At 48.5% G+C, this 24,150-nt stretch overlaps 5 protein-coding genes and 1 long non-coding RNA gene across 13 annotated transcripts; 2 read left to right on the plus strand and 4 right to left on the minus strand.

Annotated features, from left to right (window-relative positions):
- Nucleotides 1–47: 47 nt before the first annotated feature.
- Nucleotides 48–2,439, minus strand: pex3 (peroxisomal biogenesis factor 3). The gene is made up of 12 exons (XM_061270536.1): nt 2,240–2,439; nt 1,889–2,020; nt 1,746–1,827; nt 1,621–1,664; nt 1,433–1,554; nt 1,297–1,363; nt 1,183–1,237; nt 984–1,116; nt 845–915; nt 661–783; nt 492–588; nt 48–422 (listed from the first exon to the last, which is right to left on the minus strand). Exons 1-12 carry the CDS (start codon nt 2,310–2,312, stop codon nt 339–341), a joined length of 1,083 nt encoding a protein of 360 aa, XP_061126520.1. The 5' UTR covers nt 2,313–2,439; the 3' UTR covers nt 48–338.
- Nucleotides 2,440–2,665: 226 nt separating this feature from the next.
- Nucleotides 2,666–3,783, plus strand: adat2 (adenosine deaminase tRNA specific 2). Of its 2 annotated transcripts, none has more exons than XM_061270539.1 (6): nt 2,666–2,878; nt 2,949–3,053; nt 3,153–3,303; nt 3,376–3,482; nt 3,548–3,620; nt 3,689–3,783. In XM_061270539.1, exons 1-6 carry the CDS (start codon nt 2,798–2,800, stop codon nt 3,715–3,717), a joined length of 546 nt encoding a protein of 181 aa, XP_061126523.1. In that variant the 5' UTR covers nt 2,666–2,797; the 3' UTR covers nt 3,718–3,783. The 2 variants fall into 2 exon arrangements, with proteins under 2 accessions (XP_061126523.1, XP_061126524.1); XM_061270540.1 differs by having other exon boundaries at nt 3,153–3,250; nt 3,404–3,482.
- An 89-nt stretch (nt 3,784–3,872) lies between these two features.
- aig1 (androgen-induced 1 (H. sapiens)) lies at nt 3,873–6,388 on the minus strand. The gene is made up of 6 exons (XM_061270537.1): nt 6,073–6,388; nt 5,182–5,337; nt 5,012–5,113; nt 4,836–4,951; nt 4,601–4,767; nt 3,873–4,535 (listed from the first exon to the last, which is right to left on the minus strand). The coding sequence occupies exons 1-6, from the start codon at nt 6,211–6,213 to the stop codon at nt 4,516–4,518; spliced, it is 702 nt and encodes a 233-aa protein (XP_061126521.1). The 5' UTR covers nt 6,214–6,388; the 3' UTR covers nt 3,873–4,515.
- A 45-nt stretch (nt 6,389–6,433) lies between these two features.
- sgk1 (serum/glucocorticoid regulated kinase 1) lies at nt 6,434–15,607 on the minus strand. 4 transcript variants are annotated; one of them, XM_061270527.1, is made up of 13 exons: nt 15,475–15,607; nt 15,099–15,305; nt 13,374–13,595; nt 12,910–12,976; nt 9,230–9,305; nt 8,935–9,010; nt 8,506–8,694; nt 8,309–8,440; nt 7,831–8,067; nt 7,655–7,750; nt 7,429–7,584; nt 7,265–7,354; nt 6,434–7,193 (listed from the first exon to the last, which is right to left on the minus strand). In XM_061270527.1, exons 1-13 carry the CDS (start codon nt 15,565–15,567, stop codon nt 7,026–7,028), a joined length of 1,809 nt encoding a protein of 602 aa, XP_061126511.1. In that variant the 5' UTR covers nt 15,568–15,607; the 3' UTR covers nt 6,434–7,025. The 4 variants fall into 4 exon arrangements, with proteins under 4 accessions (XP_061126511.1, XP_061126512.1, XP_061126513.1 ...); XM_061270528.1 differs by lacking the exons at nt 15,099–15,305; nt 15,475–15,607 and adding an exon at nt 13,677–13,796; XM_061270529.1 differs by lacking the exons at nt 12,910–12,976; nt 13,374–13,595; nt 15,099–15,305; nt 15,475–15,607 and adding an exon at nt 10,966–11,160.
- A 1,288-nt stretch (nt 15,608–16,895) lies between these two features.
- On the plus strand, nt 16,896–20,102 carry LOC133146640 (uncharacterized). The gene is made up of 2 exons (XR_009711400.1): nt 16,896–17,036; nt 17,689–20,102. It is a non-coding gene; the product is annotated as an uncharacterized LOC133146640 (long non-coding RNA).
- Nucleotides 18,449–24,025, minus strand: aldh8a1 (aldehyde dehydrogenase 8 family, member A1). Of its 4 annotated transcripts, XM_061270532.1 has the most exons (9): nt 23,181–24,025; nt 22,882–23,030; nt 22,406–22,553; nt 22,197–22,352; nt 21,901–22,050; nt 21,573–21,829; nt 21,264–21,425; nt 20,688–21,165; nt 18,449–18,585 (listed from the first exon to the last, which is right to left on the minus strand). In XM_061270532.1, exons 2-8 carry the CDS (start codon nt 23,026–23,028, stop codon nt 20,713–20,715), a joined length of 1,473 nt encoding a protein of 490 aa, XP_061126516.1. In that variant the 5' UTR covers nt 23,029–23,030; nt 23,181–24,025; the 3' UTR covers nt 18,449–18,585; nt 20,688–20,712. The 4 variants fall into 4 exon arrangements, with proteins under 4 accessions (XP_061126516.1, XP_061126515.1, XP_061126519.1 ...); XM_061270531.1 differs by having other exon boundaries at nt 22,882–24,025; XM_061270535.1 differs by lacking the exon at nt 18,449–18,585 and adding an exon at nt 19,300–20,282 and having other exon boundaries at nt 22,882–24,025.
- Between the last annotated feature and the right edge of the window lie 125 nt (nt 24,026–24,150).

Raw genomic sequence — 24,150 nt, forward strand, 5'->3', positions numbered from 1 at the left:
AGAGAACTTAGTTCTATAAAATTAGTTTTATAAAATAACACACCTGGTAAATCTAATAATATTTCTCCTTTATTGATATTAATTCCTTCTCCCTCCCGGGCGTCTGAGACTAATTCTGCGGCATCTTAAGTCAATCGTCACTACTTAAAAGTCCAAGCGACCATTTTGTTGATGGCGTGACGTGTCCTCACGTGAAACCACGCGGGTGAGGAGAAACAAAATGGCGGCCGGGTGTCCCACTTACCTGCCGCCTCTGCCGGGGCGTCAAAATACAGTGCATGTCGTAATCCACTACGGGTCGATTTAAAAGAAAAAAAAAAAAGTAGGTCCTTGGAGTCCTACTGGCGCACTTCCTGTGGCGTGCTGAAGCTGTCGTACACGTTGGCGGCAAACTCCTTCACGTCGTCGTTCAGCAGAAGCTCCTGAAGGATGACGAGTGGAACTTTCCATTTTCTAGCTTGCTACCCTGTGATGATGATGATGATTGTTACCTGAGCAAAGTGTCCCGGTGTCTCGCTGCAGATGGTGTTGATCTGACCGTTGACGATGGGGATGATCTTGGCCAGCGGAAGACTGACGGTCACCAGACTGAACATCACAAAGACCACGAGGCAGGATTAGACGTCAATCCGACCTGCACGCACGCACACGGAAACTAACCTGTGAGGGTCGGCGTTGTGGGCGGAGTCACCGGGCGGCGGGTGGAAGAACTGCGCCAGGTTGTCGAGGAGATGGGCGAATCCTCGCTGCAGGCACGTGGTCAACACCGCGCCGAAGTCGGGACTGAACGCACAAACGACAGCGTCAACACGCGTGTTTGCTCGCCGAAAAGAGGGCTGCCTACCTGTCCATCATGTCTCTGGTTTCGTTAAGCAGGCGGATGGTCAGGACGTCGCTCTCCGTCAGACCGCAAGCCTGAACGCCATGACACAAAACGCCGGTTTTGCTAAGTTGCTTTGGGATAAGAAAAAAGAAAACCGGACCTGATCGGCGAGGGCGTTGTCGTCGTCGGCCATCATGTAAGAGGAGAGCGGGCGGCAAGACTCCACCTCGGCGCGGATCCAGTTAAGGTGCTGCTCCAACTCCGCCAGACTCAAACTTTGCTTCAGACACATGCTGCGTACACACGTTGCGCAATCGAGTGTGTGTCAGTGCACAATGTTTGTGTGTGTTTCTTCTTACCCGTCCAGGGAGTTCTGCACCGACTTCTTCACGACGGAGATCAACTGTGTCAAACCTAGACGCACACAATTTAACTGAGAAATTAAAAAGTTGCTTGTGATTTTTTTTCATTACCATCGCCGAGGAGATGTTGAATACTGGACAAGTACTGCTGCTGGACCTCGGGTGGCGCTTGAGGAGTCTGACAACACACGCACGCATGTTCAACTTTTCTCTTTCCAGGGATTTGGACCCTCAGGACGTTGCTCACCGGAGCGGGCTTGCCCACAGAGTTGTCCAGGTAGAGGTAGCCTCCGATGATGTTGAGCTGGATCCTCAGAAGGACCACCAGCATGCAGGTGCTGTACACGGCCACCAGGCTGCGGGTGAAACCTGACGCACGGGCCGCCGCCAAATGAGCTCGAGAAACGCCAGCAGAGAGTCACAAGTGCCACTTACTGATGATCTTCAAATCCTCCCAGATGTCCATTTTGTTGGCCGGCCTGTGGAGTCGGGGAGAAGATTGCAAATGTCAGCAGGTTCTACATCAAAGTTTGGGTTTTGCTACTCTGCAACACACTGGCCTGGTTTTTAGGATGGCGGTGAGGCTTTCCGAGTTGAGCTGGTTGACGATGGCTTCTCTCAGCGGAGGCAACATCGACAAAACTGAAACACACGCACACACCTTAACAACTTTACCGCTTTGGCTTTCGATTGACTTCCTCACCGGTCATGTTGCACGTTCTCTGGTTGCTCTCAAAGTGGTATTGACGTCTGGCCAGAGCGATGTACTCAATGGCCTCCTTCTCTTGGAGCTCCCTGATCTTGGATCGGGCATATTTGCCCAGGAAATAGACACCTAGTGGGAGGGCAGAGACAAAAACCCAATCGTGTATGAACGAATTGAAAACCCTAACACAACAAGGAAGATGATGGAAAGTATTGGAAAGTATTAAGTACATATTAACAATCAAAACGATCGTCCTATTGGACTATAACCAAATGTCAAGACGACTCAGCTACTCATTCACCAGAGTGTAGCATTAGCACACAAGCTAATAGTTTCTACTGTACATACCTCCGACTACAGCTCCGGTGAAGATAAATTTCCTCTTGTGACGCTTCACAAAATTCCAAACGGACGAAAACATGCTCGCACGCCGAGGAATGGCCAGCGGTATAATCCGTACATTTATCTTTGGACGCGGTGTTGGAGCAACATGTTCACTGTACCATGAGTCTTCCGCTCGGTTAGCAGCATGCTAACTGTCAACAGCGTACCCGGAAGTCGTATCTGACGTCAGCGGAGAAAAGCGGCGCGATTGGTGGAAAGAATGAAAGAACTGATTGAAAAAAAGTTAAGACAATTTTAATATTAATTATAACTAACTAACTTTTTTCTAATAGTATAATTTGTTAGGTAACGATTGAATAAAATGATTGAATAAAAACCACGACAAAGATTATTTGAAGAACTTAATCGGGTCCGTCCAATATTATCTTCCCCTGTCCGTGCAGCTTCCGGATATTGTACGCCCTGCAACAGAGCACATTGAACTGGAAGTTGTTGTTTTTAAAATATTTAGTACCTTGCAACAATGTAGTTTTAGAAAGCTTATGCGAGGTTGCCATAGCAATGGAGGACGCGTGCTTTAAAGGTGCTTTTTATCCGACTGATGAGGAAGTTGCAAAATGGATGGATCGCGCTTTTGACATGGTGACTTAACTTAAACGTCATTTAAGTCTTTATGGATCGTATGTGTGAGCGTGCTTGTGCATGCGTGCAGGCCAAAGAGGCTTTGAACAATGGGGAAGTTCCGGTGGGATGTCTGCTGGTCTACAAAGACCAAGTGGTCGGGAAAGGACGGAACGAAGTCAACGAAACCAAAAATGTAGGCAAATTACTTTAAATCGCCCTCTTTTCACAAATTCCTCCCCATTTATTAAATATGAAGCTGTTTTAATTCGTGACTACTGTGCGTGTGTTTGAGGCCACCCGGCACGCAGAGATGGTGGCCCTGGATGAGCTTCTGGATTGGTGTTGCCATGGCAACCGGGATGCGAGGAGCGTGTGCGAGCAGACCGTTTTGTACGTCACAGTAGAGCCGTGCATCATGTGCGCCGCTGCGCTCCGTATTATGAGTATCCTTCGCTCAGTGGTGTACTAAATATATTCAAATTCCAAACCTTGTAAAATTCTTGACTGTGCGGTGGACATTCCGGTGGTGGCGTATGGCTGTAGGAACGAGCGCTTCGGAGGCTGTGGCTCCGTCCTGGATGTTTCTTCAGCTGAGCTGACTCACACGGGAAGCGCCTTCAAGGTAACTTGCGAGTTACCATGTAGACACATGCTCATGTGGGTGACAATTGAGGTGTGTGCGCGCAGTGCGTGACAGGCCACAGAGCGGACGAAGCTGTGGAGATGTTGAAGATGTTCTACAAGCAGGAGAACCCTAATGGTCAGCATTAAACAGACACTAACAACATTCACAAAGTCAAATCAATTTGAAACAATTTTCTTTTCCAGCCCCCAAACCCAAAACCAGGAAGGAGTGAGACAGATGATGTCCTGTTTATCTTCCGGTTTTTTTTTTTCACTTCTAATAAAATCTAAATAATCGAGTTGCATGTTTGAAACGCGAACACTGAATATCTTGCCAACAGGGGGCGCAAGCGATTCACTTTATTTTGAGCATGGAACTAAACAAGGCTCTGAACAACTTTATGGATTTATTGTTCAAGTTAAGTACAGTAGTTTAGTCAGAACCTGGTCCAATAAATAGAGGTTATGTGTAGATTCAGCATCCTATAAGATTTTTTTTTTTTTATCTTCACCAAGCAAAAAACAAACAAACTTGTAACTTGACCTGTTTGGATGTGTACCATCTTGCCAAAACATCCCCACAAGAAGAAAGGCGTCATATAACCTAATCCAATAAGTAACCTCTATTATGCAGCTGGGTCAATGTGCTGGATACTCAGTAGCGCCCTCTACAGGTCAATGTCTTCTCAAGGCTTTGCACTGCACATAGTGAAAATGTCACAAGAGTTTTGGAAAGGCCTCATCAGGACTTTTCATAAGAGTCAGTTGGAGACACACTCCGGTAGTGGGTAGAGTGGATGGCTTGCAGTCGAAAGGTTCTGGGTTTGAATCTCATTCGATTTCTGACTGGGTTCCGCTCATCTTTTATCCAGCGGCTCCCACATTAAATGGTGGGCGTCCAGTTTCCCATTTTCAGGCTTGTTGGTGTTGATGGAGTTCAAAGGTCACAGCTCTGCAATCCTGCTGTCTGGGTGGGCGGAGCTTGACGTGACCCCTACAGGTGTGACTCCACTGGCTCTCACAACTCAAGATCATTCACATTTGACCTTCGCTAGAGGAGGAGGGGGGATTTTAAATCGATTCAGTGTGTGCGCGCGTGTGTGTGTGTGTTTCTACCTGGGTGCGGTTGATACCAGATGTAGCTGTTAAGTATTTCTCCAAGCAGGTAGAAGATGCAAATGACGGCAGTGAGCACGGTGAAGAAGACGAGGCGGGCGAGCGGCGTGATGCGCTCCAGGATAGGGTACACCCACATGCCCGTCATCTGCTGTACCCAGCAAGTCCTGCAGAAAACAAAAGAAGGTCAACGCCAGGCACGTGGCGGAAGCCAAACGACCGAGGACGTCGGCACCAGAGGATGTAGCCCACGCCGAAGCAGCAGACGGCCACCAGGCCGCACGACCTGCTGGGGTAGCGATGGCGGGTGGTGCGCATCTCGATGATGATGAACGGCAGCACGGTAGTGTGCTGAAAGGGAGGAGCCAAAAATGCGAACGCTAAAGATTCCAAAGTCGTGTGAAAACTCACCATGCCGTGGTTGAGCCACTGAGGGATGAAGTTGTCCAGCAGTTTGGGGTAGACCAGCTCTCGGTCGTAAAGGTACAGACTCCAGAAGGTGAACACCACAAACTGAGAAGCCACAAAAACGACATCAAGGCAAAAAAAAAAAAAGGGACTCTGCCGTTGGACATGCTCACCGCTCCGACAGGGAAGGCCAGGACGGCCATTATCCAGTCCCTCAGGCCAATCAGCTTCCTGAGCTGGCGCTCCTGCTCGCGGTTTTCGCCGGCTTTGGTCAGCAGACCGGAGACGTCGATCAAAACGCACAGGGCGAAGAACACCGCCTGGATCACCTGCGGAAAAATGGAACAGGAGCGGGAGACGATAACGTAGGTAGGCAATATTTTTAGAATGATTTGTGCATTGGAAAAAACATGATGACATAAATCATATGAATATGAGATGCAGATCCAGCAGTATGTGTGGAAAAAATTTTTGGAATTGGAATCCACACAAAGCTGTCAATAAAGTTTAGAGCTCCAGATGTAAGCTCTGCATGTCAGTCGAGGAACCCATCAAGCGGCCCGGTGAAGAGAAAAACAATCCCTGTATTGTTCGGGTTGCAGCCCGTGTGAGTGTGCATTGTTTTCACAAGCTAGTGAGAACAGAGGTCGTGTTTCTTTGCACTTATTATGATGCTGTCACGGACTAAATTCAATTTGACATCACTCAAAAGTTGCGCAAGGAGGCTTACGCAACATTGGAGGAAATAAAAATGATGAATGAAACGGGAAGCGTCTCGTTAATTCTTTATCTTCTAATGTTGACATGAGCTGTAAGGTGGGTGGCTACCATGCTAGCTTGTATGTTAGCCAACTAGCAGGACGGGATGCAAAGCAAGAATGCGTGTTACGGCCACATCCTTCCCCGCGACAGCCGCGTCAGCCCCCCCAGGTAAGAGACAAAGACCTGCTCCACCTCACTTTATTGCATCAAAATGGCCAAAAAACGGGCTTTTGGGATGGAGTAGCGAGGGCTAAACTAGCCGCACCCGTAGCCGAACTGAGTCGAGAAGAGCCGAGTCTCACCAGGTCGATGAAGGTAAGGAACTTCCAGCTGCCCCCGTAGGTCTGGTGCGCCGGCATGTCCAGAGCCTTGTAGTGGCATAGGATGGAGAAGTAGGAGAGCAGGATGGCCACGCGGAGGACCTGCGACGGGATGAGCGCCATGATGATACCCGCAAATCTCGGCTCCCTCTCTTCGCCCCCTTTTTTGTTCTTTTGTGCCACCTGACACCCCTTGGGTGTCTAGTTGGGGGGGTCGTGCCTGATGCGGTTTTTAGAGCGTTTGCGCTGCCAGCTGTTTAAACCTCCCCTCCTCGCCTGCCCCCTGTGGTGAAAAGGTGTACATGCACTTTTTTCACCAACCAATCATGACCAGCAGGGGGCGTTGTGAGACCATCAAATATTTTTTATTGCAAACAACACTCGTCTCATCTGCATACATTAACAGACTACACGAGCGCATCTTCACACTCGCGTCTCAACTCACTCCACTGGCAATTTACAAACTTAAATAGCGTTCAACAACATGACGAGCACACTAGTACAGAATGGTTAGTGAATTAATGCTCGCTGACCTAAAGAAAAAAAAAAACGGGACCATGACGACACGTATAGGGCGCTGTGTTCGCACGTTGTGGCAGCATAGCAGCAAGTTTCTCTTGTTCACCATTTGCAATATTTCGGTGCGCAAAATGATCAGCTGCGTTTTCAAGGTGCTGCAGCGCCCCTCGTTTGAAGCCCGCCATCACAGACCCCCCCCCCCCAAAAAAAGGCACCATTGACAACAAACGGCCACTCTGTAACATTCAGCGAGCTCCTTTCTTCAACCTGTGAAATTAAAATAAAATAGAAAAAAAGGAATGATGACGGTGGCTACGTTGGCGGAATGTGCGCTCAGCAACTTTGTGTTGTCCATTTGTGGAATATTTACACACAGCAGTTTGTTGCAAAGCGACAAGAGTTTTTTCCCCGCCCCCCTATAGGTAAGAGTCCATGGAAGGTGCGTAGGAGAAGCCCACGAAGGCCTCGGCCGCCTCCGTGATGCTGGCCGTCGCCAGCACGCTGTCGGGCGAGCAGCCGATGGAGTTGGGCACCGGCTCGTCTGTGAACTCCGGGTCAAAGTGCCGCAGGTCGTTGGGGCCCGTCTGCGAGAGGAAGGACCACACGCCAGACGGTGAATCCCTCGGCCGGGTCAAAATCAGTGACGTTGTCTTACCACGTTGGGGTTGAAGGGTGGCGTGATCTTCTTGGCGTTGAGCTCGTCCCAGTTGATGGGCGAGAAGAACATGTGGTTCTTGATTTCCGTCTGAGGAGATCGTAATCCGTCAGTCGGAGAAAGAACAACAACAAATAGCCTCGCGCGAGTCGAGCGCAACTGACAAAGTCGTCGGCGCAGCCCAGCCGCTTGGTCCTGTCCTTCTGCAGGAGGCCCTCCAGGAGGTGGCGGGCGGCATTGGAGATGTTGGGCTTGAGCTGCAGAGGCTTGGTCAGGATGTTGTCGTACATCTCGGCCGTGTTGCGGCTGTAGAAGGGAGGCTGCGGGGGGGACACGCGTTGTGTTAGCTGTGTGCTAACGCGGCGAGCAAGAAGGTCAACGGAACCTCACCAGGCCGTAGAGCATCTCGTACAGGACGGCTCCTAAGCACCACCAGTCCACCGTGCGGTCGTACGGTTGTTTGTGGAGAACCTCAGGAGCTAAATACTGCCAGCAGACAAAACATGACGTTTGAAAACGAAACAATCGGAGCATACATGACGATTTTTCGATGTTGTCGTCGTTACCTCGGGCGTGCCGCAGAAGGTGGAGGTGGTTCCGTTGGGCTCGATGTTCTCCTTGCAGAGCCCGAAGTCGGTGAGCACGACGTGGCCCTGCGAGTCCAGCAGGATGTTCTCGGGCTTGAGGTCACGGTAGACGATGTTGAGCGAGTGCAGGTAGCCCAGGGCGCTGGCGATCTCGGCGGAGTAGAAGCGCGCCCGGGGCTCCAGGAAGCAACGTTCGCGCTGCAGGTGGTAGAAGAGCTGTGGCACAAAACATTTGCACCGGTAAGACAAAGAAATATCATTTCAAAAATGCTAAATTAGCTTGGCCCTCGTTTAGCTTCAAAATCATCTTCTCTTCCCAGATGGATTTTCTCATCGCTGCTTGTCCAACAATGGCAGGAAATCAACTCCATTACACACAAGCAGCTGGATGAAGAGCTAATTGTGGAGAGTCGGTCTTCCTTCCTGACCTTTGGGGGGGGGGGCTCATGTGACTCACCTCTCCACCGTTGATGTAGTCGAGGACAAAGTAGAGTTTGTCGGCTGTCTGGAATGAGTAGTGCAGGCCCACTAAGAAAGGATGCTTGACGTTCTTCAGCAGCACGTTCCTCTCTGACATGATGTGCTTCTCCTGAGTAGCCCCAAAAAAGAATGAACCCCTGCGCCAAATTGGAAGGTGGCCATTTGTCTTCTTACCTCCTTCTTCTTGAGGATGGCCTTCTTCTGCAGCACCTTGACGGCATAGAAGCGGTCGTCTTGACGGTGGCGGGCCAGCAGCACCTTGCCGAAGCTCCCCTTGCCGATCACCTTCAGGAAGTGGAAGTCGTTGGGCTTGGCTGACGGGTTGGACGACGGGCCCAGGTTGATCTGCTGTGTTGGGCTGGGCTGGTTCAAGCAACACGCGTGACGACGTTAGCGATGCAGGATGGGAACGCGTACTTTTCCCCAAAAAGGAATACTGAGGAATAAAAGTCCTTCAGAGGACAATATAACTTTCTTTTTTGAAGATTACATGAAAACAAAAAAGGCTTAAAAGCAGTTACGCAACAAAGCGCACCGAAAATGCCTGTGACAGCGTCGGTGCTTTGTGAGCAGGTAAAATTTGGTAATTGATCAGAGACTCACGGGTGGAGAGGGGTTGGTGCTCATGAGCTCAGCATCCTGCGGAGGACTCAGGTTCAGGATGGACTGCACCTCCGCACTAAAACAGCAATTACAAAATATTGAACCCCAAAAAATAAACAATACTTAAAAATTACAGCTTGTATCTGATTTAATCTGAAGACTCAGCATTTAAATAATACAAATAACTAAATACAGTTTATCATCATCATTATTACGTAATAATTAAAATATTGGACTACATCTATACACAGTATTGGCAAGCGCAAGGTGAGAAGAAAAAAAGCCATGCACTGACTGTTTGCAGGTGTAGGCGCTGGTGGCGAGCCTCTGGATGAAGTCGTTGAGTCCCATCCTTCGCTGTTTCATGAAAGCTGAAAGACAATTCAAAGTTATCCTTGCATTCATCCGCCTGCCTGGGCGCAAAACACCACGCAGCCATCGCGATCCACTTCCGTACCGCTGACTAAGGCCACAAGCCCCTTCGACTTGGAATAAGTCATCTCGGTCTGTCCTGTTGCACTTTTAATCGTCATGTCGGCGAGGCCGAGGAAGGAAATGCAACACGGCGAAAAAAGAAGCGACTGTCAGCTTTCAAGTTTGCCTCTTTTCCTTTATGACGGAGCCGGAGGAGGCGTTTCTGGGTAGGCGTGGCTCAAGAGACATCCTCGCTCCGATTGGACGAGCCGTGCCGGGCATGGACCAATCGGAGAAGTCAACGCTCGGCAAGCGAGTCCTTCGGCCACGCCCTCGCTTCCGGCGTGCTGACGTCAAATAACAAAAAGTAAGTGTACTTTTCGCTGCCTATTTGCACAGTTTTTTTGCGCAAGAGCATCAGAGACAACACCATGTGACGATAAAAGCACACCTGACTGCGGAATGTCCACCGAGACGATGCTAACATGGTTCAAAGTTGAGATTTATGACGTCCGTAAATAAAACATGGGGCTCCCCTGCAACGTCATGCGCTTCGGCGTTAAATGCCCTTTTTTTTTTCTTGTTTCCAACTGAAATATTTTAACCCCGATTGCAAGCTTTTGGGCAATGACTGGGCCTAAAATATTATGACTTCTCCGCAACATTTAATGAAGGGAGAATTCGGTCATATTTGGTGCAGATACCGTTCAATTATTTATTCCCCTACAACTTAAATTATTTTCAAAAATTGCTTCGTTAGTTTTGGGGCTATGATTGTCTTTCAATTGGTTAGTGTTCTACAATATTTAGTAGAGGTACGAAGCAGACAAAGTGAGAACGTTCCAGTTATTTTCGCCCTCTTGAAATTGCACCGATTAATGTAAACTTTTAGATACATAAATACGCCAACATTTTTATTTTGCAATAACTTGTGAAATTGATTCACAAATATGAAACTCAGCTAATGATCAATTATAGCGGCACTGCGACGCAGGTTCACATGGCGCACGCACGCAGCAAAAAAAAAAGAAAAAAGAAAAAAAGTCAACAGGAGGGGAGGGGATCGGATTCAAAAAAAAAAAAAAAAGTGGCTGCTAGTGGAAAAGTACAGCGTGAGGGGATACACACTTGGGGGCTTGAACATGGTCTCAAACAGAAAAGAACCTTGAGCGCAAGTGAAGTGAACATTATGTAAGGCACCTTAAGTTTTATCTCGAGTGGACAAGGTGGCAGATTTGATCAGGACGGCCACGTCACTTTCTCAAAGTGTAAAATGGGGGAGAAACAAAAGCTTAAAAAGGAGTCATTGGTAAGATGCCTCAAGTGACTTTAGATAGGCTAAATAAATAAAGTTGTCAGCAAGTAAACACACTGCAGTTACATCCCACAAGAATTCGGGGGGACATTTTAAATGCTGTACTTTACTGCTTGTGGAGTGAATGTGTGTTTCCCCCAAAGTAGGTTATTGGCATTACGCTTACGTAACGCCCTCAACCCCCCCCCCCCCCCAAACCGGCGCATAACGCTGTAAATACGTGCATAAGTTAATAATTGCCGTCTTTTTTTCTCCGTTGAAAGCATACGTCGATGTTGCGTTTAAAAGCGGCTCGTACTCACACGTCCAAGCAGCGGTTGTGTCTTTCATAGAGACGTTACGGTGCCCCGGGTTGCGCGTGAAGGTGGGCTCCGAGAGGTGATCACACTGGGGCGCATTCCTTAACCAGGATGGTTTCATCTGACGGATTGCCCCCCCTCCTTCTTTCTTCTCTCCCGTCTGGAAGGCGGAGACGTCACGCCTTCTCGTTTGGACGCTCGACTTGCACTCAAATGTGCTGCGTTTAGGTACTCGATGGAAAAGTCGGATTTTTGACTTTCAGCGTCGTAGCGTGGAAAAAAGCGGTTCTAACAACTTTTGGGGGGGGGGGGGAATAAAATAAATCGGTGCTTTGCAGTGCCGTGCAAATCCTAACCCTACTTTAATACCCTAACCCTGCTTTTGTTAGTCCCTAGTGTGTCACTGGTTATAAAAATATCTGCATTCAACCTGTGCCAATTTTCTCCATTGTGAAATTTGGAGACTGCTCGCGAGCGTCGCGTCGCTCGCCACGCCTCCTCCTCGCAAACAGCAGCGAGCAAGACGGGAATGAAATAACAATCGGGATTGCAAAAGAACAGACCGAGTCTGTTCAGACTAGTGTCCAGTGGCGGAACAACGCGCGTCATTGTGACAGCGCTGACTGTGCGCCTTGTTGTCCCTCGCTCGCTCGCTTGTCGACACGCCGCTCAAATCGGTGAAAAAACAAGACACTGATTGAGTTTTAATAGCGATGCCACACTGCCAGAGGTCAAAGGTTGAATAAGCAGAGTGCCATAAATTGGAATGGGACAAAGGAGGTTATTTTTTGGGGGAATCTACTGTAAAGATATAGACTCGACACACAAAATTTTTTTGGGGGGGGGGATACCATCGGGTACCTGTGCAGACCTGCCCTTAAGGCCTCACCAAACACACACGCCCACGCCAGAATGATGCACAATGGGCGATGTCGCACCCTTTTGGCTGTCTCGACATGCTTTTTCCGTTTATGCCACCCAAGCGAGCACACTGTCGGCAGACCAGACGGCATCACTAATGAGCTTCAGACAAGATGCAGCTCGAGTTAATAGGTTGGCGAGACCACTTTGACAAGGGTCAGCAATGGCGTCCAAGCTTTTTTTTTTAGCACACACACATGGCTTTTATTACGGTGAATAGAGCGGGCTTTTTACGTAAGCGGTCGAGCTTCATTGGCATTCAACGGCGCCCTCCCGCCGGGTGGAATGATAGACACAACAGCCGCCAGAGAGATGGCTGGATGAATATGTTGATATGAAAGGCGGGGGGAGGGGCCATGCCGGCGAGTGGGTCGTGAGCATGTTTACGCTCCAGCTCTTAATATCCGCCGCCTGGCATGGCCTCGCCGCCCTTCCTGCGCTCTCACGAACGGAGCGTGAGTCACACGGGTTGCCATCCGCAATATTGCCACTAGTGCCTTACGTAACGCACGCACACACACGTTTTACTCCCCAAGTACACTTTGGGAGAACATGGGAGTGGATCTTTTGTCTGCTTGAAAAGCGTTGGATTTGGATTGTACATTTTGTTTTGTGAGGAGTTCACTGGCCATGACTAACGTTGGCTGTGACCACGCCCACAGCGGCGCAGCCTTCCATCCAGCGCTCATCCGTGAGGTTCAATGCTTATTAAAACGGCGTCAAGGTGCAGACGGTTAGAAAAACGGGTTACCGCTGACGCATTGTGCACGCTGCCACAGCGAGAAAATGCAAAAACAATAAATAAATACGGTGCTATTTTAGGAGCTAAATAAGAGCGAGATGAGGTAAGCGAAGTCCTGTCGCAACTTGCCGAATCGTTTGCAACGAAAACAACAAGCTGGAGAGCCAACAGGGGCAAACGGAAATGACTGCATAACAAGCAAAACAATTTTTTTTTTCCTCGATGATTTGGTCGCATGACTGGTGTAAAGGAGACAACAGCTCTCTTATTTGCAGTCCACTTACCGCCGTCGCCGGGGCAACAGTAGCCGTCCGGCTCCATCCACTCGTGGTGGTGGTAGAAGTCCACGGCCTGCGAGTGAACATACAAAGTCACCATCAAAAAATTGAACTTGAAAAGAAAAAAAAAAAACTTTGGCGCAAATGAAGGCGATCAAGCTAACTTGTGACTCAAAATACAAAGCCCACTTTGTACCCTAAATCAGCACTTGGCAAACGACACCTACTGCCCTACTTTCCCGTTACCTGATGCGCCTCAATGAAGCTGCGTTGCCGGGGCGACCCTGGCCAGAAACCCCCCCCCCAGACAGACAGCACCAAGTAACCAAGTGCAGCTTTTCCTGTGCTAAATACTTGACATCTCACAAACGGACTCTGATTTCACGAGAGTCGATGGAGAATGAAGCGAAAATACAGTGGGGTCCGAAAGTTTGCAGGAGCAAACGTGAAAGGGAGAAAAAAAAAAGTACCTGCGTGCGCTGGCGCGGCTGCCAGTTATCGTCCGGCACGTAGTCGATGTAGGGCCCGCTGCACACGCTGCACTCCAGCATGATGGGGCTGACCACGAAGGGGGGCGGGGCCCGGATGCTGTGAACGCCGTGGCCGCCGCCCCCCCAGGACTGGCAACAGCCCCCGTCATTGTCGCTCTTGGCCTTGCTGTGTGCACACGTGGGCATCTTCCACCTCCTCACCTGGGAAAAACATTCATTTGTAAATGGCTGGCTCCAAATGTTGGATTGAATTGCTCTGCGAGTTGTGTAAAGAGTATTGACCCGACTGGAAAGTTTGGAGAAGGTCACAGTTGGAAGTTGTCCCAAGGCAACTTTTGGTGAGGAGCGAACGTGCGGCTTTTTTCTTTGCTGCCTCGGGCAGAACATGTTTTCCACTAAGTGTGGCACGCAGCCAGGATAACACACACACACAAGATAAGAGATGTGTGGCATAAACGTAACAGGTCATCTCCAATCCGGACTGAGTCTGGCAATGGCCTCTTTATGGATGACACGATTATATAATGTCGGCCCATACTCTTATATTGGTTGAGTGTATTGGCACATAAGTGTAACCATTTCAAGTTTTTTTTCCCCCCCCCCCGTGGAACCTCGCGACGCGTCAGAGGAGCCCTCGACTTGACACAGATCCTATTTAGCCTCCGCGGGGAGGCTCGGCGGAACCTTTGGCTTGTCTTTGCGTTGTCATAGCAACCCGGTGGAGTGCAAAGCTGGCAAAAGTGCCCGTCAAGAGATTCGTTCCCTGAATTAAATTTTTCCACCCAGCTGTACAATTGCATCAGAGAGGGAAAAAAAAAGTTGAACAATGCCAGCGCCGTGATGACATCACCAAGGAGCGCAAAGGTCAACGCGGCAGTAAAACGTCTCGCCGGCGAGGCTTGAAATGGAATCGCTGGACCGTCCCGCGTGTCCCGCTCGGTGAAAGATTCGCCACCCTAAAAAGGAAAATGCATGGCTGCCATTGAGCAAGGCATGCTAAACATTCATTCGGATTTATGCTCCTGCTTTGCTGCTCCAATAAAAGCGTCCGCTCAGCTTTTCTTGTCTCTCTTTATCATCCTCCCTTTTCTCTTTTATATCCTCTATTCACCATCACTCGGTGACCTTTTTCTTTTTTTTTCTTCAAGTGTCTTCTATGGAGCCACTTTGGCCCTCCCCCCCTCACGTTGTTTTTTTCACAGCGCCATAAAATGTGAGTCACATTTCGAGCGGCCTCGTCGGGTCGCCGAGGGGTCAAGGCCGGAGCGACGAGCGGCTGACGGCCGATTCTAATGATTACCGTAATTTTCGGACTATAAGTCGCACCGGAGTATAAGTCGCACCAGCCATAAAATGCCCAAAAAAGTGGAAAAAAAAACATATATATGTATATAAGTCGATCCTGAGTATAAGTTGCCCCCCCCCCCCCCCAAACTATGAAAAAAAACGCGACTTATAGTCCGAAAATTACGGTACGCTCCACATTCCTTTGACGTTTATTTTCTTTGGTGAGTTTGTAAGTGCGAGTACATGCCGGCACTGAGTGAGTATCGCTGATCTAACGCAAGAACGGAATGTTAAATAATGACGTGCGTGTGCGGACAAGTTCACGTTGCGTCAATCATCTGACGAAAAACAACATGTGACCGACATTCAAGGCGGACCTTGGAATCCCAACAGCAACATCTCACGCCGTTGGCTCACCTTGCAGCTCTCGGAAGTCTGCGAGGGCTCGGAGGCGGCGTCGGGACGGTAGCGGTGGGCCGCGCAGCCGCCGTAAAGCGTGCCGGCGTAGTGGTGGCAGCCGTACGAGGCCGGGACGGGGTGGCGCGGCTCGTCGGCCGGCGGGCGCTTGGCCACACGTTTGCCCTGCGCCTTTTCCACGCTTGGATTCTGCATCCAACGGCGCACCTGATAAACAAAACCATCCAGCGTTGGAATTTCATAGATCATAAAAAAGAAATGTATTTGAGAAGATGTGGAAGCATCTGATGTCCCTGCTTGTTGATTTATGGGACGAATGGGGTGGGGGGGGGAGCGTCTTCAGCAGTGACATCATCTTTGCGCGGCCCCGACTCACCTTCCTCTTGACAAACTGAAAAGCCGAACACTTCTTAAAGGAGAACGCCGCCTTCTCTCCTCCTTCTCGCCCTCCTCCGTTCACCAGCTTCATGGCCGACGATGGCGCCCCGCTCGCCTCCGTGGAGCCCAGGGTGACGGACGGGGGTGGGGCCGGCTCAGTCGGGCTGGCGTTAGAAGAAGTCGGGGGGATGTCGGCGGGATGCGGACAAGAGAGGAAGAAAAGTTTCTTCTGCTGGCTATCTCACAATGACGTCATGGAGGGCGCCTTTCTTACCTCGGTGCCGAGACGCGTTCACATCCGTCTCACTTGCAGACGCTGGAGCTGGTTCGCTTTTAGCTCCGGCGTGTTCTGTGGCGAGAGGAGGCAAACAAAGTGCCAGCGCATGATGACGGCGAGCGCGTCCTGCTGCAGTCGCCGCACTTTATCAATGGAGATGCTCCGCAGTGACGCATCTTTCTCTCTCTCTCTCTCTCTCTCTCTCATCAGCACCTTGCCCCCCCCCTCCCTTTTCTGATTGCTCCGCCGCCTCGGCTCAGCTCGGTCCACAATTCTTTCAATGGGGGCATTGGCGCGTTTAAAAGCCATTTGCTCTTGATTCACAACCAACGGCGGCCAGCCGGCCAAACGTCGTAACCATCGATGATCATCCTTCAGCATCAATGATTTCATGTGCCTAAAGACTCACCGCTGCGCTTCAGAATTCCAAATGAGGCGGCCATAATTAAAGAGTGATTCTTTATCGCTTCACGGCGTCGCTGATTATTAGTACTTCTCGGAGATTCTTACGAGGATAATAAAAAAATAAATAAAAAAAAAGCGGGACAATGATGTCATTACAGGTGATGGCTTGAGCATGCGACGAAGCCGCGCCGTGGCTCAGGTTGAACGAATTCCTGCTCGTTAAAGATTTGCATCTAATCTTTCAAAAGATGTCACGCTGTCAAGTGCGCAACTTTCGGACAGCAGTTGAACGGGTTCACGGCACTCGCTCTTCTGCTTTTCAGTTTGAAGCCAGAACCCGATTGGTTCGGAAATATGCGCCGGCCAAAAAGTCATTGTGTTTTTTTTTTTAAATCAAGGATTGGTTCTTTTTCTGTCCAACTTTTGCCCGTTGACGTGAGTTGAGTTACGTTCGCAGCCCCAAGCATCGCTCAAATTTTCACTCTCAAGCTAAAGCAAAAAAAAAAAAAAAAAATCCTCAACTGCGTGACGACTTCTATCTCATCTTTTTATCATCGTACGATGTCTTGAGTGCCTCGTGACATGGCTCCATTTATCTCAGCTGACTTGACGCACCTGGCCGAGCTCGGAATGCGCCGCGCAAACATTACGCAAGCTAAGAATGCGAGTGGTGACTTGATGGCACCACAAAGACAACAATTTAAAAACTTTTTTTTCTTTTTTGTCCGGTGCTTTCCCCATGCTGACCTTTTCAGCAATGCGCTTGAACGGGTGATTGGCAGGGAACGACTTGGGACTTCACACAAAAGAAGGATGCAAAGTGAAGGGCGCTGGATCTTATCTTCTCATCATCTTTTCAGGATCCTCACATCATTTTTGTAAGTGTAGCACAAGACTCCCTCAGCTGAACCCATTTAATTTGAGGTCACCTTTTTAAATCCAATTTGATTTGATTGGAGTTGCCATTGCAATTCTTTAGGAGGGGACACTAAGTCTCCCGTCAATGCCATTGTAGGAGCTCGGAGGGAACAATAGCAAGCGCCGACTTCACAGGGGCCAACGTTGGCGATGCCGCGGCGATAAGGAAGTCTGCGGGAGGGAGCCGCACTATTTACAGACGCCGCAGCGCACGCACTTTGTCCCGCGGCATGCCAATCATTTCCCGTTTCTTTGCGGCGCTCCATTCTTTGTTTGGCTCGAAACGGCCTCAAGGTCCACGTTGAAGTTAGTTGACAAGCTGTTGTGTGTTTCAAATTTGCCTTAGCTTCATGCTAACACATGATGGGGAATACCATTGACAGACTAGCATATTTGGGCTAACAAATGCGATGAAGATCTGAACACAAATGGTGGAGTATCATCTAGTAGACAGACAAATAATATTTAGATATAATATTTAAATAATATTTTTTTTTGTCAAGGCAATACATCCAAGCTGTGGGCACAGTGTGGACTGACCTGCCAGATGTACTTTGTCTGGTGGCAGACACCCCGAGCCTACTTTTGTCCTTTATTGTCCACTTCCTGCAGGGCGGGCAGCTGCTTCCTGGCGCCACGGCGATGAGCAAGTCGTCGCCCGTTTGAGGGAGGAGGGCGTGGGCGAGACTGAGAGGAGACACAACAGATGAACTTGGAAGAACAATGACATGTTCCCAAACAATAGAGATGGACACTTTTACTGTATGGCTTTTTAGAAAGTCTACACACCCCTGCAGAAATGGATTAAGTGTGTTCTATTTCTATTTCCAACAATCTTCGAACACTCCTAGCATCTTTTTTAAAAGTCTCTTTCACGTGTTTTTTTTTTTTCGCGATGGGAATGCCGGCAGACATTGCGAGGGGAAGCACTTCAAAGTCAGTGCAGGCAAAAAGAGCTCTGGGAGAAGAGAAAAAAAGAAAAGATGAAGAGAGATGGGAGATGAAGGGTGAGAGCAGAAAGAGCATCGCTGATGAGCTCCACTCGCACTCAGCAGGAGACCTTGGCATGTTTCTCTAAAATCCATGTGTGTACTCTATAAACGAGTATTTGTGTATTTAATCGGGATGCATTGTTTTTATAATACATAATTATACTAAGAAGAAATTACATTTTGACTTATCTAGAAGGCACAGTTGGTGTTCTCCAAGGATCTGTTCCAGGGCCGCAACTTTTTTTTTTCTCTGTTCACGCTGTTGGAACATATTTGCATTCTGCACACATTTTATGCTTAGTGTTCAAATATTCACAGTATATTCAATCAATTGAAAATGTGTGTAAAATGAAAAAAAAACATACGTGTGCAGCTTTGAGGACTTCCACTGTTGCCACGTGACTCGGCATTTTATCTTAATTGACTGGAAGGTAATGCGTGGGATTGCTCGTGGTGTCATCATGCTGCTTCTGACCAATGGTGACCTCCACGCTTGTTGATGAGCATGCTGTTTCTCCTGCACGCACACACACTCGGTAAAATTGATTGCACGCATCAGCGCGCTCGTAAAATCCTTGCCGCATTCTCATTGGCTGAGGCGTTACGGCCTAGCCGCCAATGATGGAGCGAGAAAGGGCCTGCTGACAGGCAACCTGGTAAAGACACACGGGAGACGAGTCTGGCGGACAAAGGAGGCGACGTCCATGGACACACAAAAAAGGTCCAGAAGGAACAAAATGTCTTATATGTGCAAATTCCAAGGTAGTACTGAAAGAAATATTCAGCTACTAAATTTATATTATTCATTGTGTTAAAAGCTACAAAAGGACTGCAAATACTGCTACATTGTTCTCGTACAACAATGGCGAGATGCTAACGATGCACTCGCGCGCTTCCCGTGTGGTGCCTCGTTGTCTGCGAGTGTCTGCTGTCCGCGACTGTCCGGCGAGCGTCGCTCGGGCGGCAGAAAGGAAAGGCCGCGGCGCACACACGTTTGACTATTTCCAGATTCTTCCTGCCTATTTGGCCTGAGGTCAAATAGGTCTCACTTTCCCTTTGTTGGACGCCTGCTCACAAGCAGCGCGTGACTCATTAGCGGGATTATGGACTCGTAGTGTTCTCTATATTTCGAACATTACAAATGTCTTGCCAGATGCTGACTCAGCATCCCGGACCTCGGTGCCTGGCGCCGAATGCGCAAGTTGAACTGGGTTGTTAGTGCGATCGTAAATTTGGGCTGGCCGAGTATTGTAGTGGGAAGGGATTCTTTTTTTTTTTTTCTTGTTTTACAGAAATGCTTCAGGCAGGCTAACGATAATGCCCCGCCCCCTTTGGACACTAAGTGCCAGGCAGGTCAGTGACTCTCTTGTACGTAGAGAGTCGTCTTGTTTGCTCTGCAGGGGAAAGTGGTGTGTCTCAAAGTGGCCAATAGGACGTTGAGGCGCGGGGGGCTAAACTGACATCAATGGATGGGAAAACAATCATTGTGACCCAGATAGTGATGATGGACGGAGGGTTGAATGAACTTTGCAGAATGTTACCAAGGTAGTTTTCCATGCTGATTGTGGCTAGACTCATTCATATTATTTTTCAAGGGGAATTGAAATGTATTTTTTTTGTTCTCTCAGGTGAATTTGAATTTATTATTTTTGAGTTATAAACTTACATGAAGTCAGAATTTTAAGTAGTTGGTTTATATAAAAAAAAAATACTAATAATGTTTTTTCCATTTTCCCCGCAGCGGAGGGATTTGGGCGAGCCTTTGATTTTACCGGCTTATTATTAGGACACGTGAATTCCTGCTTGGACCCCCTAAAAGGATACAAGAGGAGAATTAGGAATGTCAACAAGTCTTCACTCGAGTCACGTGTAATGCCCCCCCCCCCCATGAATTTTGTTCAATGTTCAGACTTGTTGTCAACAATGTGGGGCACGGGAAAAGCAGGTGACTATAGGTCACGTCTTTTCACGTTTGTTAAGATGACTGCGTTCGACTGATGAATATTTTGTTAAATAAGCAAAGCACAATTTTAAGGAAGAGCAAGCGTGTGACATTATTTCCCGCACGTAGCAAGTTAGGCTTTATTCACCTCTCTCAGGTCAGCGAGTCAAACGGCGCCACGGGGCCAATGAACTTTAATGGACTTGGATCGACGATGCAGTGTGGAAGGGGAACACGGTGACGTGGGAAAAGGGCCAAAGTCTTGCTGCCTGCTTGATTTTGCACATCATAAACCCTTTTTTTGTCACAGCAGCAAGAGTTAATCTTGACATTACGTCCGATGAGGCATGATGACATAATGATATGAAATTGGAACAGTTATAACCAAAAGCTATCATGACTAGTTAGTTACTGTAAAGTGTGTGTTTTTATATATTTTTTAAATAATGTAAAATTGATCTTTTTTTTAATTCATTAAAAAAAAAAAAAAGTCTAACGGCTTATTTTTTCTGGTCAAATTTTGCAGGATTTATTCATGTTAGATTTCTTTTTCATCACAGTTGAAAAATAGACAATTTTAAAACGTTATGACTTATAATACTGCCCGCTTTTTAAACGAAATCAAATTCTTAAAGCAGACAATGTGACAAAGTTGAAGAAAAAGGTTGTTGGCACACCTGCTTTCCTTTCTTACAAGGCCTTTCAGTATTGGATGGTGACCGTCTTGACCTCGGTGAAGAAGTGATAGGAATCCTTGCCGCCTTCTCTGCCGACGCCAGAGCTCTTCATGCCCCCGAAGGGCAGCTTGAGATCGCGGACCAGCCAGCAGTTGGACCAGACCATGCCCGCTTGAAGCCCGGCCGCCATCCGGTGCACCTTGGCCACGTCGCGGGACCAGACGGTGGCCGCCAGACCGTAGCGCACGCCGTTGGCCAGCGCCAGCGCCTGGTCCTCGCCGTCAAACGGGCTCACGCAGGTGACCGGCCCGAAGATCTCCTCCTGCATGACTCGGGAGCCCTGCGGGACGCCCGAGATCACGGTGGCGGCCATGAAGTAGCCGCCGGCATTGCGCTCGGGCAACTGCAGCGGGTCTACGCCTTCACCGCAGTGCACTGTGGCCCCCTCAGATTTGGCCAGGGCAACAAAGCTGCGCACCTGGACAAGGAATAGTGGGTCAACTTCATACATATATAATGTGCTAAAAAAAGTGCACACTGAATTCCTTATGAATACGCTTGTATTGTATTCTGCACCTTTTCCAAGTGCTCCTTGCTGATGAGCGCGCCATTGCTGCTGCCGGGGTCCGAAGGCACGCCGGTCTTCCACTTCCTGGCAGCGGCCACAAACCTCTCCAAGAATGTCGCGTAAACACCGCGCTCCACAAAAATCCGACTGGTGCACAAGCAGATCTCTCCCTGGAAAGACCATTGATTGGATGAGCAGGTCAATTATTTCAGTCAGTACATTTCTGAGGAAATTGGCACCACTCTTAATAGTGGTGCTTTACTGCCCTCATGTGGTGACTCTAGTTCACTACACCTAGCTCCAAAATGTTCCCTCACCTGATTGGAGAAGCTAGAGCGGACGGTGGTCTCGATGCACCGGTCCAGATCAGCGTCGGCAAAAATAACGGCGGGGTTTTTGCCACCCAGCTCCAGTGACAGCTTCTTACAATAGGGGGCGCTGCGCTCGGTAATAATCCGGGCGGTTGCTGTGGAGCCCGTGAAGGAAATCAGGGGGACGTCGGGTTGGACGACCAGGGCGTTTCCCGCTCGGGACCCCGTCCCGAACACTATGTTGACCACGCCTGGAGGAACACCTGGATGATGGAGCAGGATGCTGTAATTCACATGTCTTTTATGGATATCATCCATGGAGATGTGGTCCTACCAGCCTGCTGCATCAGCTTGCAGAACATCCAGGCGGTCACTGAGGTCATCTCGCTGGGTTTGGCGACCACCGTGTTGCCCGCGGCGATGGCGGGCGCTATCTTCCACGTCAGCAGGTACAAAGGGAGATTCCAAGGGCTGATCAGACCAGCTACAAGATGGTAACAAAATCCACAATGGGACATAATCATGAAAATGTATGGTTTATAATTAATTGCAGGTGTGCGACTTGATCACTAGGTGGCAGTATAACCATGCAGACAATATTGAAGTAACTCTGATGCAAGTATATCTTACCCACTCCCACGGGGCAGCGCAAAGTGTAGTTGAGGCAGCCCATGTGGTCCATTTGGCTGCAGTCGTTGGTGTGGTGGAGCACCGACGAGGCGAAGAAGCGCAAGTTGTAGGCCGCTCGGGGAATGTCCACGGTCCGTGCAAACGTCAACGTCTTACCTGGGAAAATGTCAAAAGTGGTCCACGAGGGGAAAATTTGGACCACATCTCACCTTGGTCTTTGGACTCGGCCTGCGCCAACTCCTCCAGGTGGGCCTCGATCTGGTCGGCCATCTTGTTGAGGACCTGAGCCCTCTGATCAGGACTGAGAGCGGCCCAGGCCGGGAAGGCCTCCTTGGCTGCCGCCACCGCCGCCTCCACCTGAAGAACACAAGTGCCACTGTGATGCTTTTTGGAGGAAGTTGAAGAACCAGAAAAAAAGATTTGAAGCGTGTGCTTAAGTGAAGGACGCTTAGTCTGATCCAGTTGCAAATTTGAAAGCTCAAGTTGAGAGTCTTGCACGTTTAATGATTGACTCACCGGGAGACTCTGCAAAGAGCAAAGGTTCGAATGGCCACCACATGAAGCTATTCAACGCTTTTTGTTCAATTTGGAGCCAACCCAGAAGTCAAATGGAATAATTTTATACAAGTAGAAGAGAATGTTGCACGTTGTGATGTGGTCAAAGATTAACGGATGAACGTTGTACCTCTCGCTCGCCGCTGTCGGGCACTTTGCAGTACACTTTCCCCGTAGACGGGTCGTACGAGTCGATGTGACTCGGACACGGGGTGAACTTTCCTCCGATGAAGTTCTCCAAGACCAAGAAGGTGCTTGCCTCCATGCTGCTTTGCATTCCTGATGATCACAAAAAAAAAAGAGACTGAAAATGGAGGAGTCAACCCGTCCGTGTCTATAAAGGAATCCCAGTAGCTGCTCTCGAGTTTGCCAGGATAACAAACGTGCAGAGGATGCGCGTGCGCGTGTTTGCTGTGTGTCTTTCTGTACCTTAGATAGCACCAAAAAAAAGGGCAACTGTACATCTACTTCCACACCACGGCAATCTCCAGCCACGATAATAAAGGTTGCAAAGGCAGACATTTCTATGGAAAATCTAAAAGAAAATTAGGACGTTGAAATGGAATTGAAACCTGAGGAGGGAATTGAAAGCATGACATTGAAAAACATGGTGAGGTGACAACTCAGGAAGGAGCCAAGCCAGCTATTTTCTTTTACTGTCAAGGGAAACCTACCATCGACTAATCTCAACATATAATTAAGAGGCCAGATCATGGCTGCAGGTATTTGCAAAGCAAAATATTTGCTCCCTACTTATTGTAAAACAAATATTAAAATGAACTAGTTTGGCATGACATGAAAGGTGGGTTAGCAATCCATTCTAGTTAAGCTGTTACACAACTCCCATTTTAATCACCGTTTACTCACTCAGTCACTCGTCAACGTTTTCCAACAAATTAAATTAGCAACTAAATATATAACTGTTACTAAAAGTATTTGTCCAACATTTCTCCTCATTGCTATTGAACACTGTCAAACAATGACTAAGCAAGGAGCAAACAGTTTAGTTTAATTTCTTAATCCGTTTTTAATGAGATTGTTGTCATGATTTTTTTTTTTCTTCCAAAAAAAACATTTAGAAGCGGTTAGCAGCTCAAACGCGTCATCTTTCAAAAACTTGCTCCTTTTGTTTTTCGTTCCATGAGAGCAGCCGGGAAAAAAAAAGATACATTGAAGGTTTGTTGGCTTTTTTTTTTTTTGCATCAAACTAAAAAATGCTGTGTACAATATTTTCAAACAAAGGCAATTCTGTGAGCAATTTCGCTTTATCTGAATTTCATCAACCTTCGTTAAAAGTCTCCGGTCTCTCACTTAGGTGCAACCGAATAGTGCGCGTTGGAAAACACAACCAAACATTTCCTCCGAAATCAGATGGCTTCAATCTGACTCCAAATTATCG

This window comes from Syngnathus typhle, linkage group LG22, assembly GCF_033458585.1.
Source record: "Syngnathus typhle isolate RoL2023-S1 ecotype Sweden linkage group LG22, RoL_Styp_1.0, whole genome shotgun sequence".
In the NCBI taxonomy this organism is placed as follows: Eukaryota; Metazoa; Chordata; class Actinopteri; order Syngnathiformes; family Syngnathidae; genus Syngnathus; species Syngnathus typhle.

Coding starts and splice junctions, on each gene's coding strand:
- pex3 (XM_061270536.1), bottom strand. CDS start 2,312: ATGTTTTCGTCCGTTTGGAATTTTGTGAAGCGTCACAAGAGGAAATTT. Junction 1,665..1,745: donor ACCGCCATCCTAAAAACCAG/GCCAGTGTGTTG, acceptor CCGACTCCACAG/GCCGGCCAACAAAATGGACA. Junction 423..491: donor CACCGGGACACTTTGCTCAG/GTAACAATCATC, acceptor GTCATCCTTCAG/GAGCTTCTGCTGAACGACGA.
- adat2 (XM_061270539.1), top strand. CDS start 2,798: ATGGAGGACGCGTGCTTTAAAGGTGCTTTTTATCCGACTGATGAGGAA. Junction 3,054..3,152: donor AAGTCAACGAAACCAAAAAT/GTAGGCAAATTA, acceptor CGTGTGTTTGAG/GCCACCCGGCACGCAGAGAT. Junction 3,304..3,375: donor CGCTGCGCTCCGTATTATGA/GTATCCTTCGCT, acceptor ACTGTGCGGTGG/ACATTCCGGTGGTGGCGTAT.
- aig1 (XM_061270537.1), bottom strand. CDS start 6,213: ATGGCGCTCATCCCGTCGCAGGTCCTCCGCGTGGCCATCCTGCTCTCC. Junction 5,114..5,181: donor TGGCCTTCCCTGTCGGAGCG/GTGAGCATGTCC, acceptor GTGGCTTCTCAG/TTTGTGGTGTTCACCTTCTG. Junction 4,952..5,011: donor AGTGGCTCAACCACGGCATG/GTGAGTTTTCAC, acceptor CCTCCCTTTCAG/CACACTACCGTGCTGCCGTT.
- sgk1 (XM_061270527.1), bottom strand. CDS start 15,567: ATGAAGCTGGTGAACGGAGGAGGGCGAGAAGGAGGAGAGAAGGCGGCG. Junction 13,596..15,098: donor AGACTTCCGAGAGCTGCAAG/GTGAGCCAACGG, acceptor TGTTTTTCCCAG/GTGAGGAGGTGGAAGATGCC. Junction 7,194..7,264: donor CACCCTTCAACCCCAACGTG/GTAAGACAACGT, acceptor TTCCTCTCGCAG/ACGGGCCCCAACGACCTGCG.
- aldh8a1 (XM_061270532.1), bottom strand. CDS start 23,028: ATGCAAAGCAGCATGGAGGCAAGCACCTTCTTGGTCTTGGAGAACTTC. Junction 22,051..22,196: donor GCGCTGCCCCGTGGGAGTGG/GTAAGATATACT, acceptor ACCATCTTGTAG/CTGGTCTGATCAGCCCTTGG. Junction 21,830..21,900: donor CAAGCTGATGCAGCAGGCTG/GTAGGACCACAT, acceptor TCCATCATCCAG/GTGTTCCTCCAGGCGTGGTC.